A 20,475-nucleotide genomic window follows, 5' to 3' on the forward strand; every position below is an offset into this window, starting at 1 on the left:
TTATACAGGATTATACATCTAAATCGAAAGAATAAATTTATTTTTTCGCTAGAATAGGTTTTCTGAAGATAATGTCATATGATGAATAAAAGAGATCATTTCGGTTAATCTGTATATAATATTCCGTTTAAGATATATCTCTCTGTAGTAGTATAATTATGAAATACTAGATTAGTAGTAGAGTGTTCGTGTCGTGCTGACTCCATGATGACCTTGGTGTGCATCGCGATTGGCTAACGAAACGTCGGCTGATGCCGAAGACTACTCGAGAATGAATGTTCATTCTGGATCGGCCTAGTGGAAACGTTCGGACACTTATTGTTACTCTTTAAACTCACGTTCAAAAGGAACTCACGTTCTACACTATTCACATTTACCACTCATTAAAATGAGCAAACCGTAAGTAATTATTCTATCATTTTTAATAAAATTCAAATTTAAATTTATAAAATTGACGAATTGTTAAATTTTAGTCTAAAACAATATACTTCATTTTTTAATATTATTTACTACTTCTTTACGCTACATTATTTACTATTACTTTATATTATATTGTTTTATTTTTACGTTAATGTAAATATTTCATTACATTTGAATTACATTATCACAAGTTCCCTTATGTAATGTACTCACTCTACCATTGCTTTTTTTATGAGTTTAAAGTATAATTTCTTGTAACTTGCCTATGATTTATCGAAAATATATTCTACTTTACAGGGTAGCAGATATTGCCCTTATAGGGTTGGCTGTTATGGGCCAAAATTTAATTCTTAATATGAATGATCATGGATTTGTTGTCTGTGCATACAATCGTACAACGGATAAGGTCAAATCTTTCTTACAAAATGAAGCAAAAGGCACAAAAGTTATTGGTGCCTATTCATTGAAGGAAATGGTAGAAAAACTAAAGTCACCAAAGAGAGTAATGCTTTTGGTGAAAGGTAAATTATTACATACTACATTTGTATAAGACTACAATTTGACCTTGTAAAAGATTAAGTGTCTATTCTATATTATTTGAAGTTTATATGATAAGATACTATATATCTAAGATAGTAATCTTATACAATTGTGTTCTTTTGTCTCCTAAGAAAAGTAATGATAAATAAATGTGTATTTTCTATTGAAAGCTGGTGCCGCAGTGGATGCTTTCATCGATCAATTAGTGCCTTTGTTGTCCCCCGGCGATATTATAATTGATGGTGGTAATTCTGAATACCAAGACACTGAAAGACGAACTAAAGATTTAGATAAAAAAGGAATTTTATTCGTTGGTAGTGGAGTTAGTGGAGGAGAAGAAGGTGCTAGGTATGGACCATCTTTAATGCCAGGTGGAAATCCAAAAGCTTGGCCACATATTAAAGACATCTTCCAGGTACTTAAAAGGCAATAATTTATTTGAAAATTATTTGATACATATTTATTATAATAAAACGACGAAATATTTTTTATAGTCAATCTGTGCCAAAGCCGATGGCGAACCATGCTGTGATTGGGTTGGAGAAACAGGTGCAGGACACTTTGTAAAAATGGTACACAACGGTATCGAATATGGTGATATGCAACTGATTTGTGAAGCATATCATATTATGCGGAATGGTTTAAAACTTACACCAGAGGAGATGAGCCATGTCCTTGACGAGTGGAATAAAGGAGAATTAGATTCTTTCTTAATTGAAATCACTCGTGACATTCTTAAATATAAAGATGAGAAGGGTTATTTATTAGAACGAATTAGAGATACAGCTGGTCAAAAAGGAACTGGAAAATGGACAGCGATTGCTGCATTGGATTACGGAGTTCCAGTAACGTTGATTGGAGAATCTGTCTTTGCTAGATGTCTTTCTGCTCTACAAGGTGAAAGAATAGATGCAAGTAAAATTTTGAAAGGTCCGGACTCAGTGTATGAAGGTGACAAGAAACAGTTCCTAGTACACTTAAAGAATGCCCTTTATGCATCAAAAATTATATCCTATGCCCAAGGGTTTATGTTATTAAGAGAAGCTGCCAAAATTCACAACTGGAATTTAAATTACGGTGGTATAGCACTTATGTGGCGAGGAGGATGTATTATAAGAAGGTATATCCTTTCATTGAATTTGAGAACTATTCAAATAGTAATACATATATTAATAATAATTTATTACCGTATCTTTATTTTTGTTTTCAGTGTTTTCTTAGGAAATATCAAAATAGCATTCGACAAGAATCCAAAACTCTCCAATTTACTGCTGGATGACTTCTTTGCTAAGGCAATGAAAGATTGTCAAGCTAGTGCTAGGGTAGTAGTCTCAACCGCAGTGCAACTTGGAATACCAACCCCTGCTTTATCAACAGCTCTAGCTTTCTACGATGGCTTCAGAACTGCTCGACTCCCAGCAAACTTACTTCAAGCTCAACGCGACTATTTTGGAGCACATACTTACGAATTACTTGGCGCAGAAGGAAAATTTGTGCACACAAATTGGACAGGGCATGGTGGTAATGTCTCTGCTTCTACGTATGATGTATAACAAACATTAAATCTATTTTTATAATATATTATGATGAGAGAATGTTGGAAATGTTACAATTGACAAATATTTTATTGTACGTTGTATATTATAATGTATAAATGGTCGTGAGACAGTGCTGGGAAAAACATCCATATTTGAAAACATATTTTTGTTTAAAAATAATACATTATCTATATTTCTATATGTGTCAGATATTTAATTCCATTGAACCTGTCAAAAAGAGGTACTGCTCTTTGGATTGATATTTTATCCTCGTAATTGAATAGGTTATAGATAGCGAACTTAAATATGTACTCATCAAGTGCAATCAACAGGTGAAAACACTAACAAGTATTGAGATTTCTTTACCTACATGTCTATTTCCCGTAGGAAAGTTTACGGAAGAAAATAATAGAGCATGACTCATTAGGTTGATGAATAATATGTATGTACTTGAAAACCAGAGTGGTAAATACTTATGAAACCAATGTGCAAGTAATTTAACCTAACTTATTTTCCGTCACTACAACTACCGTGTCACAGTTTTAAACAATGTAATTCCACACAATGCCGATATGTATATTTACGGGAATGACTTTTCAATTCTACGCAATTAGCATATGAAATGAATATGCAATTCTTACTGTTAAAATGTAACGAAAAAGAAACATTGAGAGGTACATACATATACACACATGTAAACATATACATGTAAATAGTTTTGTATTGACTAAAACGGAAATCTAAGTAAAAATAATTTTGTGCCGTGAGTCAGCTGACGTTAAATAAAACTTCAAAGGGCGAAAGAACATAAAAATTATATGGTAAAAACGTTTCTTTATTTTAAATAAAAAATGTAATTAAATACTTCCAAATCTCTTGTTACGTATTTGAAGTTATGAAGAGAATAACATGCAAGGTATAGTATGTAGACATGTGGATTTGTTACAAGAATTGTTAAAATCGTAAGGGATTTGAAGACACGAATATTTATCAAATTTTTATAAAAATGAATTCTGTAGAAACGTTATTTGTACAATACTAATATTTCAAGTAGAATTGAAATAATCCGATAAAAGAGATTCAAACTATAAGATCTGAAAACTGATATCATAGAGCCGGCCCTGAAATGCGTCGACTTCACTGACCGTAGACGGGCGACTTAGTCTGCAGTGTTCATTTGCAAAATGGCTGATCACAGGGAAAGAGATTCGTATTATTCGCAAACGGATTTGCGGTCAAAAAATGATGATCCACCAAATTCGCGTTTATTTGTTATATGCCACAAAAGTTTGGAAGAAGATGACCTTAGGAAAGCTTTCGAAAAATTTGGAAAGATCGAAGATATATGGGTGGTTAAGAATCGGAATTCAGGCGAAAATAAAGGTATAATTTCTCTTGTCTTTAGAACAAATCGATAACGTTTTTATCCTGCTTTTAAATGTAGTTCATTCGACATCATAGATTTTTATTTTCATCGTTGTATTTCCTTTAAAATTTTCCAGTAGTTGTTCATGTACTTTTAATACATATTATTTGAGATATTTATAATGTAACGCATGTTGTTCGTGTAGGAGTCACATACATTAAATTTTCGAAAACATCAGAGGCAGCTTTTGCTCTAGAAGAAATGAATGGCAAAATGTTGGGTTCTGTTGGAAGACCAATCAAAGTAATGATTGCTTCAAAGTAAGTTGTTAAATGTTATTTCAAATCTCGTCTTGTGCCTGTTGATTTGTTGTTAGTGCATGTGTATTGCTTTTTGCGTGTAAGTCATTATAGGGATTTATTACAGTCGTGATCAGGGATCTGTAAGAGAAACAAATGAAGAAGAAAGATGGGTTCGTTTATTTTGTGTGTTACCCAAGTCTATGACCGATAGTGAACTCCAACAAGAATTTTCTAAATTTGGACCTATTGAATATGCAACAGTGGTCAAAGACAGAAATACAAATGAGTCAAAAGGCTTTGGTTACGTGAAATTCAAGAGAGTATCCAGTGCTGCAAGAGCATTCGAAGAATGCGACAGGAAGTACAAAGCAGTATTTGCTGAACCAAAAAAGCCAAAACCCGAGCACATGGACGTCAAATATAATAACGGATTGTCATCTCATTACGACAGTGTCAGTGGAAATTACAGTTCGTCAAATTTTGGGAAGAGCAGTATTAGTTTAGAAATTGCTACAAATTACCCCAACTCTGAAGGTTACACACATTTACAAGTAATTGCACATCCAGCATTAAATCAAGATCAATTATGGAAACTCTTTGATATTGTACCTGGTTTGGATTATTGTCACTTGAAAAATGATGTTAGATATAGGATGCCAAGGGGTCAGGCTGTTGTAGTATATTCAAATCCTAGTGCTGCAGCATACGCAAGAGAAAAGTTTCATGGTTTTGAGTATCCTCCTGGTCATAGAATGATAGTTAAACCAGATTTATCAAGTGTACCTCCAAAAACGGTTGTAAAGCCTGGGAGTTCAACAGGTGGAATAGCCAATACTAGAACAGATTTAGCTCATTTGGCGGAGACCATTGCTCAAGCTACATCTCTAATTCAGGCAGCAGGATTAACCGCACCAAGTGAGACATTATTTTGTCTATAGACAGTGTTCCAAAAATGTACTTCCTTGAAAGAGGTGATTCCTGAGGTCATTTGGTGTAACTTTTATCTTTGTAAAAATGTTCTCTGCGGCTTAAGGAGTTATTAACAAAAATACGAACCAACCAGTGGACAGATTCTGGCTCGACCAAGGTTAACAAACTTTCTCCTTGACAAAGCCGTGGAGAACATTTTCGCAAAGGAAAAAGTTACATCAAATGATCTTAGGAATCACCTTTTTCAAGGAAGTATAATATTTTTGGATACCATCGTAGTAATTTGCTTGACTACATGATAATATTGTCTTTCAATTAGGTTTAGAGCATTCTATGTGCATTAAATTACCACCTGTGCAACCAATGGCTAGTATAGATGCAGAGGTTGCGAAAAGATGTTTTATTGTGTGTGGTCCACCAGTACCACCAATATATGCCATGAAGGATGCTTTCTGCCGATTTGGGAACCTTATAGACGTGTACATGCTTCCAGGAAAAAATTGTGGATATGCGAAGTATGCTAGTGTGGAAAGTGCAAATGAAGCAATTGAGGTATATTTTAGTCTAATATTCAATCTGTAATTTAAACAGCATACTCTAACGAATATTGGATGAAATAGTTTAATATTTCTAAAATGGTGAATGAAATGATACATTTTTACGATAGATTCTACATGGGCAGGAAATTTGTGGTTCACGATTGAAAGTATTAGAAGCAGAAGAACGCAACGTTGGCGATGATCGCAGAAAACGATTACGAATGGATGAAGATGAAAATTAATTTTTTTTTTGTATACCTCGTAAGTACATCGCTGAGCACATGGCAAAGAGAAAATGAGAAAGGAGAGAAAGAGGGAGGCATTTAAATATTAACACCCTGACGTTGTAACTGACGATTACTTTACTTGGAAAACAGGGGAAAATGTAATTTTTCTATTTATCTTCACAGACTGACTGGTATACACAAGCTGGACGCACGCAATAAAAGAGACGAATTTTAAGACTCACTTGACCACGTCGGGCCCGCATCCAAGGAAACTACTCCAACTACCTACTTTTAACTATCGCTTACGTTCGCGATTTCAACGTTACTGAACTTTAACGATACTTTACTTTATCCTTACATATCGTTACACATACACCTGACTTCCTAATTTTATTATTTTAAGAGGCCTGTGCGAAAAGTGATCTTAAAGATTCAATTAAAAAAAAAAAAAAATACATAGTACACACAAAACTAAATAGATTTGAAATTTCTTCCTCTTAGGTAAGGAAGTTACATGATGCAATATACTTAAAATGTTTATTGTTGTTATGTTAGTATGCTACAGATATTAGCTACGAGTAAGAGGATTTCTATATATCTGTACTTTTGTATGAAAATCGTGTTCCGATGAAAGTTTTTCCACATGAATATCGCTGTACATTGAAGGAGATGAAAATATTCAAAAAAAGAAACAGAAGATAATATTATCTTTAAAAAAAGTTTATATTCTTGTTTGTAAAACAAGTATAATAATTATACATATTAATAATATCAATTTAACTATTCGCGCAGGCTCTAAAACACAATCTTGTGCTTTAGAGTTAGTGAAACCAGTTTTCGTTTATAATTTATATTTAATAGTTCTGTACTATTCTTTTATTAGCTATACTGTGTATGCAAGAAAACGTAAAGTAATTTATTTCTTGTACGTGTTTCGAGGAATATTTTCGTGAAAATAATTTCAAAACTTGGTTCCAAAACAAGATATATTCTCTAATAAGTTTATACTTTTCATGTTTTGCGAACGTTGTTTTGGCTATTGGTAGTAGATTGACACTATATTTTTACGAAAAAATTTGGAGAATGCAAAGTACGTTCTTTAAGAAAAATCTTTATGTACATCACAGTATACATGTATTTGGTAATATTTAAATTATAGTTTAAAATATCAGTTGCTCAGTTACTTTTTAGTGTGTTTTACATACTATAATTTAACATTATTTATCGTTGAAATTTGTGTAGTTATGATGTTCTTTTTTTTATATTTCTCTATAGCTATGAAAAGTTATATAGATAAAAAAAATATTAAGTTTAAGTTATGTGGAGGAGGAAGCTCTCAAAATTTTTAAAAACTCACTAAGATGTGGGTACATCTTGTTTTGGAAATACTTTAGCATCACATATTTTCATGTACATAGATATATTTGCATAAAATATATCAGCATGTTGTTTTTTTTACAATTAATTTGAGTAAGATCAAGAAACAGTACGTTTTCTTAGACAATTAATATTACGTCCATGATCACAATTTCGTCAAATACCAATTATTGACGCACAACATAAACCCTTTAATGGTGGACACTTTTGTACGTGTGTTAGACTGTTTTACTCAATGACCATACGCAATGATGTTTTAGGAGACTGTAACTGACTTGTTTGATGATATTAAATACACATTCAGTATTAAAAAACTTACACTGACTTTCACTTATTTTTTTTTTCAATTTACAATGAACGGAGTGTCCTGCTTTACGTGTGTATGACTCATTGACTTGACATGTTCTTTCTTTTCACTTACAGGATACCTGAAGGATTCAAAGATGTGTACCTGATGACTGTGATATAGCAAAGTAAGATATATCTATATATCTATATATATAGATATATATATATAGCTCTGATATTTTGTATGATGCATATATCAGACACTTAAGACTCAAATAATAAATTATAATTTTATATTGTTTCTCCTTTTTATTATTGGATTAAAAATATTGCATCAGAGGATAATTGTATTTGTCTACAATGTCTACAAGTTTCTCTTCTTTACAATGTGATGGAATTGTTTATAATTTATGATTTTTAAAGTATTTCTTTTATATTTTCATAAAAATGTACAATAAAATCGTTTTTATAGAAGAACTGTATATTTAAATTCCTCCTGCATCCCGAATATTCATAGATAGATCGCGATCAATCCGAAATTCTCGATTCCGGGGATCCATCGAACGGCACCGGCCGGCTGTACGTGTCAGGTGTCGGAATCGTGTGGGAAAAGTAGAGGTTTCGCGCCAGAAATTTTTTTTATCGGCACATCAACGTGAGAAGTCGCTGGGAGGAGACTATTTTAATCGCGTTTATCGTTCGCGAGGCTTTTAAGTGGGGCACGTTTTGCATCGATATAGGTTAACGCAGAAATAGTGGGGGTAGCGGCTCACGTGTTTCCAAACGTGCTGCATGATGCGGAACAGTCGCTCCGCGCGAAAGACATGCGATGTTCGGAACGGTTTCAGTTCTCATAGATATCGCCGTCTGGACGGCATCGTACTGTGTTTATGTATTTGTTGTGAACTACCAGAGAATTTAGTGGAACTTGTTCATTTCACTGTTAGCCGAACTAAGATTTCGAATAATAAATCTATATGAAATCGCTAAATTGTTAACGGTGATCTTGCGATATATCGTTAACGCTGCTCGTCACCTCTTCGCGATCGTTGCGAACAAAGTCCGTTAACTGCTATATCTTCTCTTAATTGCCGGCTAATTTGTAACTATTTTTTAATAACCGCGAACTGTAGACATGACGCGCGAATTTCGAGTTTATTTGATTTAGCAGAAGTGTTTGTGACCTTACGGATATCTTCTCGAAGGAACCCTACCCCGGACATAGAACGATGGAGGAGGTGTCCACTGAAAATGCCAAGGTGTCAGATTCCGGATACTCCAACACCTGCAGCAACAGTCAGTCGCAACGGAGGTACGTCACGAGCTTCTTTCCCCTATCGTTATTTGTGTTTGCGTTTCGAAGTACGTTGAACTCGCGCCGAAAATGCGCGCACTAATTTGAAATTGCCGCCACGGATTTCGCATTTCGAACTACACGCGACGACATCGATCCCGATGAATAGATCGCCGTCATATGACTAAACGTTTTTCAACGTAAACTCAGTCAATCAGTAAATTTCCTTTTCTGCTTTTCACTTCCCGTACTTTGGAACGTTTAAAGAAATTCAGAACTTATTTTAACTCAATATTAACAAATTAAAATTAAAAGGGTAATTAATTCAAATTATAATTAAAATAATTATAAATTAATGAATTAATTACTTTTAAAATTAAATTAATTATAAATTAATTAATCAATTACTTTTAAAATCAAAGTAATTATAAATTAATAGATTAATTACCTTTAAAATTAAATTAATTATAAATTAATTCATTACTTGAAAAATTTAATTAATTATCAATTAATTGATTAATTAATTACTTTCCCAATTAAAATTAATTTATTACTTGTTGATTTACCTTTCTAATGTAAAGATATTTGTCACGCAATCGTAAAAATATTAATTATTAAGTTATTTCATTGATTCTGAGTTTTTGATATTCATTGTAGTACAATATTTTCTTTGTGTTTCAATTTACTAGCAATGACAGTGTTACAATATAATTTTCTACGCCCGATAACTGAAATGAAAACAATAATAAATGAAGTAGATGAAAACAAAAGTTTTTAAGCGTAACATTGGATTCTATTTGTACGATTTATTAGCACGATCTTATTCAATTACGCTCACCACGGCGTATCTATACCTTGAACGTTTAATGAACGTTTGTGTCGGACAATGTACACATGTATCGGCCTGTTATCTTTTGCATATCATACTAAGAATTCCGTCGTGTATGGTAATAGAAATACTATTTTTAACATTGCATGAAACAAATACGGGAAGATTTTTATGGGTGATAAACATGTAAATTGTTTACCTTGGGTTCTATTATCAGGGGATAACAAATAGCTCCACTTCAGTTATTTCTAGTTTATGCATCTGGTTTATTTATACCACCGTCTCGATTGTTATTACTTTCACGGAGGTTTCATTGAACGTCCAGATGGATAACTTCCCGAAGTTAATTTACCGTTCTTGATTAAACGGCTACGAGATATTCATGCGACATGGCGGATAGTAAATTATTTGTTACGACGAAGAGCGCGCCGTATCAATACATCAGGTGTTTTTGCGACTTTTCATCGTGACTAGAAACCTTACGAAAGATTCAAGTTTCGTAACAGTCCCATCTCGGAACGTTCAGAGCCTCCTCGACCACATTTCAGTTTTTCACTTCCTACTAGTATCCGAAAACTGCTATTTTTCTTCCCATAAAAAACAACAATCAATTCGGAAAATAATTTTAAAATTAATATTGTGTTTCATAGGATAATCATTCCACACAGATATTTGCTTATTCAATCCTACATTTTTTATCCTTCAAATATATTTCCATCGATTTGTTAAAAAATTTCCTCCCTTTGTGAACCAAAAATGGCTACCATGTACAGGTCTTTCAGCTCTAATGGAAAGCATTATTTCAATAATTAAATGCAATATGTGCGCAAAAACTTTACAATGGCCCCACAAGTTATTCTTCCTATAAATTAATTTAGAATTTCTGGCCGAGGATATTATTTTTTCGTCAATATTAATTTTATTATTAAATAATTTCCTAAATATAATTTTAAAAGACGATGATTGGACACTAGTCACCAATTGAAGTTATTTAAAAAATCTTATAGGTTTTCGAATGTTTGTGTTACTTTTCATTAGCAGATCCTTCCGTATCAATTTTAATGATCTTATTATATAACAACTATTGCTGTAGTTCCATATTCCAAAAATAAGGGTAGTTTCGACTTCGTTCGAGTGCCGATAGTTTTCGAAGGATGTTGCAAACGCATGGCAACGTCCTTCAAGGGGTGAAACGGTTCCGATGAGGCCTTCGACGAAGGAATTCGAATATTCGTAGGTTGCTAGGATTCCTAGTTATTACTTTAGCGTGTGTGTAGTAGCGCAGGATGCTTGGCATTGACACGCTTTGTTGCTGAACAGGCGAGAGGCAGACAGAAAGTCCGAGGAACGAGCAAGACAGAAACTCGAACACTACGGTTAAGGCTAACTAGTTCCACGGCGAAACATGCCGGTTGCATTTTCACGTTCGCATTTAACACACCTATGCGCTACCCGGTTGCGACACCCCGTGAAAACAGGTCGCACGAATGCGAGATTACCGATTACCGCCTTACCGAAACTGCCAGATTGAAATTCTTCCAGTACATAGTCCAATCACACGACTCCGTTAATTGCGAGAGAACTTTTCGAACGGGGAAGTGACACGCTTACGAAACGCGCGTAATTAACGAGCGAAAAGTTGCGTAGAACCAGGCTAACCGCGAACCTACCCTTTCGGAGGCGATGTTCCCAGAATGGGCGCCAAAAGTGACGCCATTCTTGCCATTATAGCGTAGCTATGTTAAAAACAGAAACCAAAAATATTCATCTGAAATAATAAATCATTTCCACGTATTTCTTATTTCTGAAAATAACGGAGAAGTAATTTCCCGTTGAAACATTTGCAAATCATTTTTCACCGAAGTTAATTCAAATATAATTATAATCTCATCGCAAATCGGTGCTTCGCCAGTGAAACAGATCTGAGGATTGTAAAATTTTTTTATAGAATAAAAAATATCGCGTTTCTTCCCTTAATTAGTCCGCTAAAGACAATCTCAGGATTATCGTTTACGGAAAGGTTCGCTCGGATCCTCGAGCATCGGCATCGATTATTGCATTATTGTTGTTAGCAACATTCGCCGACGTGAAATGCAATAGGAACGGTAGTTGAATGTGCACGTTGTATTCCTAGCATTGTACCTTTAATTAACGTTGTTCCGTGCAATAGACAATATAGCTGGATCCTCTGTAATTACGGCGGACATCGTGGGCGATACGGCCGGATTTTACAGGCACAATTGACAGATGCCTGATAATTATAGACGCATATGTCGACTCTCAATTCTCACGTGTTGCTTTAGAAAGAAAATCACGTACGCAGGGGTACCTACTCTGTAAACATTGATTACGGGGTGAAACGTGATGCGTCCCAAGAAACACAAAAAAACTCCGAAATTGCGTCGCACGTTCGTCGAAATGTATTTATATTGCCGTGGCAGCCGGGTACACGTACAACATTTTCGAACCAATTCTGTGTAACACAATGGAGATCTAATTCGAGCAATACCCTCGCACGGCGGAGAAAAAGCTTTCGGAACGTCACTTTCCCGTGCAAAGTAGACGTTCGATATTTTTAACACTACGAACAACATAAAACACTCTCATTCGCGGCGAAGAACATAAACTAATGAGAGTGAATAATTACGTAACGAAATATAGGAACAACGGTGATCCTTAACCCATTTGCATCATAAGGAAATATGGAAAGAAGGCCTTTTTCACCAAACTTTTTTTTTTATTGTATTTAAGTACAAAAATGACTACAAGTAAAAGAACTTCATATTGCAGCATTATAAGAAAAAATAAATTGAGCGTATATATACGCTCCGGTGACAGTGACCAGGAAAATTGAGCGTATATATGCGCTAATGATGCATATGGGTTAAAACATAAGTTGATGCGATGGAACCATCGTAAATAACGGCAGACGTTTCTATGCTCGTTCGGCATGAATGATTTATTAAATGAACAATTCATCCATTTAAAACGATTCAGTCGCTGAAACACGATTGGTCGGTGATACATAAACGTGAAACATTGGGATGCAAACGTGATCGTGTTACGTCATAGTTTAATTGAATGCGTGCATACGGATTCCCCAGAAAGGGCAGGGACTGCATATTATGACAGGTGAAATGTGCTCGTTCGAGTCGTAAATAATTTATCTCTTTTTAATGTCACGTTGCTTCGAGAATATTGCAATTCCTAGTGACTCATTCCAAACTTCTCATTAGCATTGTTCTGAATAATTGTTATTGAATTGAAACGTTGCCCATTGTCTTTACCATTATTTCATGATTATTTGGTAATTTTTTAATATCTTCTAGTTGCATCTCTCTTGCAATATTTATAATTATAGGGGGGTTGCTTGTACACATTTTACTGGGTATTGTTCTTTTAAAAAAAAATTGCTAATGAGCCATTAAACTGTGGCTCTTATGCACGCACATTGCAGGATTTTATTCATGTTGAATAATATTTTTATATTCATTTCGGAACATACTTTTGCAATTTAATTGCTACCGTTGCCAAATATTGTGCAAAAATACAAACATCCGCAATCCAATTAGTACTGAATCTAATTAGTACCGTAGTAATGATATTATTTTTAAGATAATGCTATTTTTCATAAAGTTTTAATTCGACCAGTACTGTTGCCAAACATTGTGCTGGATATAATTTGCAGCATAATAATGATAATTTTTTTGCACATGTTATAACAAAGGAAACGAGTCTTATATGTTAGGGGGGGGGGGCACTATCAAACGTTGATCGTTACGTTATAATTTTATACTTCGTTAATACAGGTTTCCTTGGCACCATTCGGAATAGAGCCCTGAACAGAATCGATATCCGGGCTCTAAAGACTCGTTCGACGGTTCTAGTCACGGGGCCACGAGCGTGAAAGAGACCTTCTTATGCAATAATTTTTCCTAGCAAACGAGGTGCAACAAATGTAGGAGCCTCGTGCCTGTTCCCTGGCAAATAATGAGGACAGTGAAAGGCCAGAAAGACCCCCGTCGTAAGGGCCGCCGGTCGCGGCGGTCACGTTTGCCGAACATGTGATCGAACCTTTTTTCCCATTCCATAACTGCTTTCAGAGATTTTGTGTCAGCAAATCATGTAACTTTCTCGCGCGCCGGTTTATTAAGCGGCCAATGGGCCGAGGCCGTTCCTGCCGTTTCAGAAATGCGTCTTTCCGATCGTTTCTGGCCGATCGCTGTGCAGCCTCCTTCGCGCAGTGCTGCGCATCGAACCCGAGGATCTAGCGTCTAGATCCTAGTCTCTGCGACACACGACCTCGGTGTTCACTCAGGATGCACACGATTTCGAACTTGACGATCAAGTTTCGTGATCTGTTCAACCGGTAGGCGTCATCATTTTCATAGCAATCAACCCTTGCTTGAAACCCTTCAACTTCCTTCGTAATGGATGAACTTAACCCCTAAAATTAGCTTGGGCCCATTGATTTGGTAATACAGTGTTTACTCTATATATGTCCGAAATGCCTAACCGATAACGTCCCAGAACCAAGTCCCACTGCCACGGGGTATACCTCGGAGGAGTGTACCTAAGGTCGCGTGAATCAAAGAACAGTATCTCCTGGCCGGAATGTGTCCGTGGCTAGACTCCTGTTTTGGGCATATATCGAGTAAACACTGTACTCGAACTTGGTTCTATAGTTTGGCTGCCTTTGAACTTTGCTCTTAAGCTCCGAGCCAAAAAGATCCTCTGCTTTTGGTTGGGTGGACTTGAGTCGCTTGGTTTTGGGTTAATTGAAGTAGTTCCTTCCTGTCTTAAGTCAGACGAGTTTAGTCGTTCGATCCTCACTTGGTTCCCTGGAAGGTCATAGACTTGGATAATTAGGTTACTGGTATCGGGCTTGCTTCAGTGTTTCAGGTCTCTTAGTATCCTTGGTGAGTAGGTTCTAGGATCAAAACCAAGGAGTTCTTAAGTCTGACTAGTGGCTAATTACCGAATTTTGGTCCTTTCGGTTTTTTAATTCGTTTCCTTCATGATGTGTCATCGGTTCTGTGCTCACCGTTTCCTTTCAGTTTTGATGAACTGAGAAGGGATTTATAGACAAATATAGCTTGTAATGATTCATTCGGATAAATATTTGACTATCTTCTAGTACATATAAAATTCGTTATGACTATCGTTTCCAATGTATGTTTCAGCAGTGGCAGCTCGATTTCGAGAAACAGCAACCGCTCCGCGAGTAGCGGTTATTGCGGTAGACGACCCTCGACATTTGGATCCAGGTAAGGCAACCTTCATTTCTATCGTCGATCGGTTAATAAAGGAAGAGGTGTTAAAGAGAATAAATAATTAGAACACCCAGGTACGATAGAAGCAGTCGCGATGGTGTTCAATACGGGTACAGTCAATTCGCGATATATGTCGCCGAGGTCTGGATGATAAATATCGCGGGATTATCCCCATTACCGCGGGGTATACCCCACGAGTGGCCGAGAAGCTCGAGAGACCTCGGTCGCCGAGGAGTATAGCTACAAAGAATAGTAGGATCTCTTCGATAGCATTTGCCGCTGTAACTTTGACTAATAAAGTATAGGACGAACGTATTTACACTCCTCGGCGGGGAGCATCGCTGTTCTTTTTTAAGTTCGGCGCGGATCAAAGAATCCTCCTGAAGAATACTCTTGGAGAATAAACGACATCAAGACCCGTGTTGCTGACATATATCGCGAATTCTCCGACGAGGCTTATCAAACGGACGAAGTTACGATATGCTAGGACCCCTCCAGATACGATTTTTTAATAAACGCTATAGATTACAGTTACGCAAATAATTCACAGTCTAATCGTAACGGATCGAGTAGAAAGTCACTTAATTTTCTTCGCTCTTGGCGAGCTTTACGTAAGAGGAAAACGTAGCAAAGTGTCAGACGCCGGCCAGCGTCTGATACAATATTCCACTGTCAGCCATATCTTCCGTCACATTAAACACTACCATGCCTCATTATCCATCGGTCGGAGACCCGTGCTCGAGGAACGACAATTAAACTCAATAACAGGGCGATCGAAATAATACCCTGTTCGCGCGAGCTCCCAACTGCTAGGGGTGGCTCAGAATCTGATGGGTCGCGATCTTAAATTTTCATAAAGCCTAATTTAACTCTATCAAAGTAACAATAAGCAGAATTAAATTAGATTCGAATAACTGAACATTACATGGGCGTTCTGAGACACCGCCTGCGCAGTCGAGGGTAAAACGAGGGCGTTACTCAACCGTTCACGGTCGTCCATTTTCTGTCACGCAAAATGGCGTTTTGAGGTGAAAAAATCGGTAGGCAGAACATCGCGTGCTGAGAGGAGACAGCGCGTGTGGACATTGCGCGCGAGCTTGAGCCAGCCGAAGAACGCGTAGCGGTCTTGCATAGTAAATTTCGAACCGTATGAAATCAGAATAACCAGTCGGGAGAGCAAAGAAATGCATATCGTTTCGCATCTAATTACGGGAGCCATTTTTAGAAAGGTTACGCAACAAGCCGACACCGCGATCGGTCGGACTCCGCGCGCACCTTCTTGGTTCGGTCAGACTGGTACAGTGAATTCTCGTTACGAGTCAGTGCCAACCTTACGATTTGGAGTCAGTGGAACTACCCACACCACCACGGCGAGAGCCGTCCTTCGAGCTACGTGCAACATTGTATCGGAGAAAGACATTTTCTCAGTCTAGTTGTCACTATCGGTTAGTAGTCATAGACTGATGACTTATAGACGGATGTGACTCTTAGGTTTCCAGCGTGCCCTGTGTATTTCAAACGCGACGCTCGGCGAGAACCTCAGATTTCGTAAGAGTCAGTCGCCGGAACCGCGTAACTGACTACTAACGAGAATTCACTGTAGCTGTCCCGAAAGGCGCCGTTTCTTTTCATCCCGGTGAAACTCCGTTGTTCGTCATCGATGGGACGCGCATAATGGTCCGCGTACGTGCATGGTTTCGGTTCTCGGTTGTGTGCGAGCGCGTCCGTGTGACTAACGCCCGGCAGCTCTATAATTACCGGCGGCGCGATCGTGAAGGTGACACAGAGCCGCGCGATTTGCGATGCGATTGCGCTCCCGCGTGGATTTCCAGAGGGCCTGCGTGCGCACCGAGTGCTCGCACGGAAACCGTTGCAGTCTGTTACGAGGCGGCGAGGCTGGGTCTCGCGCTCGCCGCGGCTGTAAACATTGGTGCATGTGCAGTGCCACGTGCCTCGCAATGTCGCCATCGGCGCCCAACCTACGTGGCAAGAGATATCCCCCGCGGCGTTGCATAATCCGGATGCTCCGCCGCGTTGTAATAATAAATCCTCGGACGAATCCGCGAATTACAAACTGCCAGGCTATTTTTCATCTTCTGGTGGGCGTCCTGCGGGAAAGAACAGGTAGCAGCCGCGGTTGCTTCGATTGCGCGGATCGATCTGAGATACACGATCCCGAGGACATTTCAACGGAATCATTTTTTTTTCAGGAAATGGTTTGCACCCTGCTCCAACAAAAACCTACCGGCGATATCTCTGCAAATGTTAACCCCTTAACTTGTACGCTCGAGTTAATTCGAGCGCGCTAAACAGGCCAAACTGTGCACACTCGAGATAATTCGAGCGGCGTTGTATTTTATGCTGCTATAATTTTTCACACTCGAATATAATCGAGAATTGAAAATAACAATGTGAAAGCAAAGAAAAAAAAATCAAAATTTTATTGATATTTATCATTTACATGGGATTGTAAGCTATAACACTTATTTATTCAAGAATAAAATGTAGCCTTTTTCCATGGAACAAAAGCGCAGTATATCAAAAATTGATTTTTTTGGCCGGTTTTTTTCAAAAAAACTCTGCGTTAAGGGGTTAATGTACAGTCAAACCTGTTTTTGGGCGGTAGATAGGGACCGCATAAAAGAAACCGCACAAGAAGAAAATATTTAGAAACTTCATAAATAGCTATAACAAATAATGTTTTGCAACATATTAAAGAAAATCTTTTTTATGCGAGGGACCGCATAAAAAGAAGGTCTCACTGGGAAAATATGCCAAAGATTTACGAAATAGCGAGAAAGTGCTTTCCAAACCAAATAAATAATTAAATTACACATGGAAACAGTTAAAAAAAATTTGATTTCTCATTTTAAACACGGAGAAATGTTCAAAATGCACATAATTTAATACTGTTCGTCGTAGTCTAAAACGAGCATCTATTTGTGATGAGAACATTACAAGGGTATTTAATGCCAACACCGTTGGCATTCATATACCGCATAAAAAAAATCGCACAAAACAAATCACGAAAAAAAAATCGCATAGAAAAGGACCGCACAAAAACAGGTTTGACTGTATTCGCGTAAAATTGAACGCGGACAAAAAGTACATTCAACACACTAATACTTGCTTTTACTTCGTCCTTGATTGATCCACGTAGTTTGCCTTTCATTTTTCTTTAGGTAGTAACATTTTGTCATTTAATTTGTAAAGCAACTAAAATTCGATTCATAACAAATGCGAGCACAGTACATGTTACTCATTCAAAGAGATTCACAGAGGGTTATGAGTACACTGCGGATCTTTATGTAAAATAAAATTTTTATACATCAATCGCAATCTATAGGGGCTAAGTAAAAATTTATTTTGCTCATTAATAATTTTTATATGTTAAAAATGGTTCATCGACATTGTTAACCCTTAACGGACCAATGCCGCCATATAAGCGGCACTTTTACTTGCTGGGTCCGATGCCGCATATATGGCGGCAAAAATATAAATATACATAAAATAAAATATAAATATTTTCCTTTCTATACTTGATATAAAAATGTTGAGTCCGGACCGTTAAGGGTCCGGCCCTTTTAATCTTTTTACTGTTTTGAGTTACACCTGCTCATTTTTGTCATATATGCATAAAATCCGCAGTCTAGTTGGCTATGTGTTTGTTGTACAGGGTGTCCCAGAAATGTTGTACTTCCTTGAAAGGGGTAATTCCCGAGCAAGCGTAACGGGATCGACTGAACTTCTACATTTGTAGACCTTTCGACGGCGAACACGGAAACGATTATCTCATAGAGAAAGTTTGGTGTGATCGTTAGAGAAATGCACTTCCTCGACGTTGCATAAGCAAAGTGGTCACGACTAGGCCAAGATACGTTTGTTATGCCAGCGACTTTTTTCGGCCGATGCTTTTCCTGGAGAAAGCTATCTCACGACACGCTCCGGGCCGCGTCTGGACTCCCACATTCGACGAAGTTACGTTTCGCCGAAAGGAGCTTTTATGCAACGCGCGACCATACGGCTCATGTTCGCACGCGTGTCCACAATCGTCTCTTATTTGTTGACTCAGTGGATAGCGAGCGATATTTTTATATCGTCTATACTCTTCGTATCGGAAATCTGTACGAAGGATATCAACGGTCTACGTGTCGAGTTATCGTGGCAGACACGAGCAACATTGACACTGTCGCAGTGTCTCAGAATGACTCGCTAAGATTCGCTTGTAGCACGTTGTCTGCCACGTGGTCACCGATACCATCCGATTCTATGAAAAACCAGTCAAGGTTCTGGATTGTTCTCAGTCACATGTAATCGAGAATAAAAATAATCTGAAAGCCAGTTAATCCCTGTACATGCTTATCATCACTCTCGGAAAACCCATTGTACGCGTCAACTAATGAACGGCGAAACCAATGATATTTAAGGGCCCGGTCTTCGTAGATTCGCGTTAAGGTAGAGTGACTACATTACCGTCAAAAAAATGGTTTTATGTGCCTCAAGTTTTCGTCCTTACATAAGAATATTTTGTCACTGGTTAAGGGCTCATTCGAAAGAGGAAGGTTCGATCTAGCGCGCGCTGGTCAGGAGCTGCCGAGATTCTGCAGATATTTGGTGATATAAGCGTTAGAACTAGGCCAAAAATTGACGATGTTCATGCCGTGAAATCCAAGCATTTTTAGCAGCGCGTACTAGAAAATATCTCCAGCTACAAATTGAGCTATATTTTGTCTTGATTCTCTGCGAAATAAAGCGAAAAACTTGAAGCACGTTTCTGGCGTCAGAATTCATAATATCGATAATACAGAGCAAAAATTGTGACAAGTTTAGTCACAGACTTAAGACCTGTCGGATCAAGACCAAGACGGATCTTAAGTCTGTGTCTGAAGGCTGCGAATGGAAATTATTAATTAAAAAGTCACGTGACTATTCTGATTTAACCGTCGAGCCAGATCAAGATAAATTGCCCTTATTTTACATACAAACACACACGCGCACACTTTTCCCAGCGCTCACCCCCCGAAAGCATTAATATTTTGATGTCACTTTGCTCATGTACATGTAACGTTTATATGACTCGTAGCAATGAAGCCCTACCACAGCCGATCAGCAAAAGAAAGGACAAAGAGCACAAGAAGAAAAAGTCGAAGACGATTTTGGCTGTTAACGCCGAGGCAGATATCACGTTGAAAAGCTCTGGCGCCCCGCCGGAAGCTGTCTCCTATAATGTCGTCGTCCCGTCGAAAGCAATACTCGAAAAGAAACCAGGTTAGTTGCGATCTAGAAATCGGCCGGGGAAGAAGTGCACGTTAACTAAATTGCGGATCGATGAAATTTTTCTGGTCGCCGCGTGGGACGAAGAGTCTGTCCGTTCCACGTCCGACAACACGTTTACTTGTACTACCGATTTCGCTGATCGGCAGAATTCGGCCGTGTTTGCTGACCGAGACGTTACAACTCGAAATTCGCCTACGGTCGTCGGCGGTTCACCGCGGAAAGCGGCATCCTTTCGAGCAAAATCGTGATCGATAGTTTCATGCAACAAATCGGTT

General features: G+C 37.7%; 3 protein-coding genes across 10 annotated transcripts in view; all 3 read left to right on the forward strand.

Moving 5' to 3' along the window:
* Positions 1-240: 240 nt before the first annotated feature.
* Positions 241-2,699, forward strand: Pgd (phosphogluconate dehydrogenase). The gene is made up of 5 exons (XM_076786579.1): positions 241-399; positions 718-941; positions 1,131-1,375; positions 1,455-2,080; positions 2,171-2,699. Exons 1-5 carry the CDS (start codon positions 389-391, stop codon positions 2,511-2,513), a joined length of 1,449 nt encoding a protein of 482 aa, XP_076642694.1. The 5' UTR covers positions 241-388; the 3' UTR covers positions 2,514-2,699.
* Positions 2,700-2,841: 142 nt separating this feature from the next.
* LOC143353337 (RNA-binding protein 45) lies at positions 2,842-7,975 on the forward strand. 2 transcript variants are annotated; one of them, XM_076786577.1, is made up of 7 exons: positions 2,842-3,414; positions 3,518-3,881; positions 4,070-4,184; positions 4,291-5,081; positions 5,416-5,648; positions 5,764-5,896; positions 6,046-7,557. In XM_076786577.1, the coding sequence occupies exons 2-6, from the start codon at positions 3,683-3,685 to the stop codon at positions 5,875-5,877; spliced, it is 1,452 nt and encodes a 483-aa protein (XP_076642692.1). In that variant the 5' UTR covers positions 2,842-3,414; positions 3,518-3,682; the 3' UTR covers positions 5,878-5,896; positions 6,046-7,557. The 2 variants fall into 2 exon arrangements, with proteins under 2 accessions (XP_076642692.1, XP_076642693.1); XM_076786578.1 differs by lacking the exon at positions 6,046-7,557 and adding an exon at positions 7,663-7,975 and having other exon boundaries at positions 2,842-3,881.
* A 351-nt stretch (positions 7,976-8,326) lies between these two features.
* The window catches only part of Per (period circadian regulator), a 34,243-nt gene continuing 22,094 nt past the window's right edge, over positions 8,327-20,475 (forward strand). For 4 of the 7 annotated variants that reach the window (XM_076786603.1, XM_076786607.1, XM_076786609.1 and 1 more), the window contains exons 1-3: positions 8,328-8,839; positions 14,834-14,917; positions 20,007-20,191. In XM_076786603.1, the coding sequence (XP_076642718.1) occupies positions 8,757-8,839; positions 14,834-14,917; positions 20,007-20,191 (352 nt within the window). In that variant the 5' untranslated portion in view covers positions 8,328-8,756. Of the gene's footprint in view, positions 8,840-14,833; positions 14,918-20,006; positions 20,192-20,475 lie in introns of all 7 variants that reach the window. The other 3 variants (XM_076786604.1, XM_076786608.1, XM_076786606.1) reach the window with 2 other exon arrangements.

This window comes from Halictus rubicundus, chromosome 4 (genome assembly GCF_050948215.1).
Source record: "Halictus rubicundus isolate RS-2024b chromosome 4, iyHalRubi1_principal, whole genome shotgun sequence".
Classification (NCBI taxonomy): Eukaryota; Metazoa; Arthropoda; class Insecta; order Hymenoptera; family Halictidae; genus Halictus; species Halictus rubicundus.

What these genes read in the sequence shown, in the direction of transcription:
- Pgd (XM_076786579.1), top strand. An exon ending in ATATTAAAGACATCTTCCAG is followed by an intron (nt 1,376 to 1,454) that starts GTACTTAAAAGG and finishes TATTTTTTATAG; the next exon opens with TCAATCTGTGCCAAAGCCGA. An exon ending in GGAGGATGTATTATAAGAAG is followed by an intron (nt 2,081 to 2,170) that starts GTATATCCTTTC and finishes TTTTGTTTTCAG; the next exon opens with TGTTTTCTTAGGAAATATCA.
- LOC143353337 (XM_076786578.1), top strand. Translation starts at nt 3,683, where the DNA reads ATGGCTGATCACAGGGAAAGAGATTCGTATTATTCGCAAACGGATTTG. An exon ending in GAATTCAGGCGAAAATAAAG is followed by an intron (nt 3,882 to 4,069) that starts GTATAATTTCTC and finishes TTGTTCGTGTAG; the next exon opens with GAGTCACATACATTAAATTT. An exon ending in AGCAGGATTAACCGCACCAA is followed by an intron (nt 5,082 to 5,415) that starts GTGAGACATTAT and finishes TCTTTCAATTAG; the next exon opens with GTTTAGAGCATTCTATGTGC.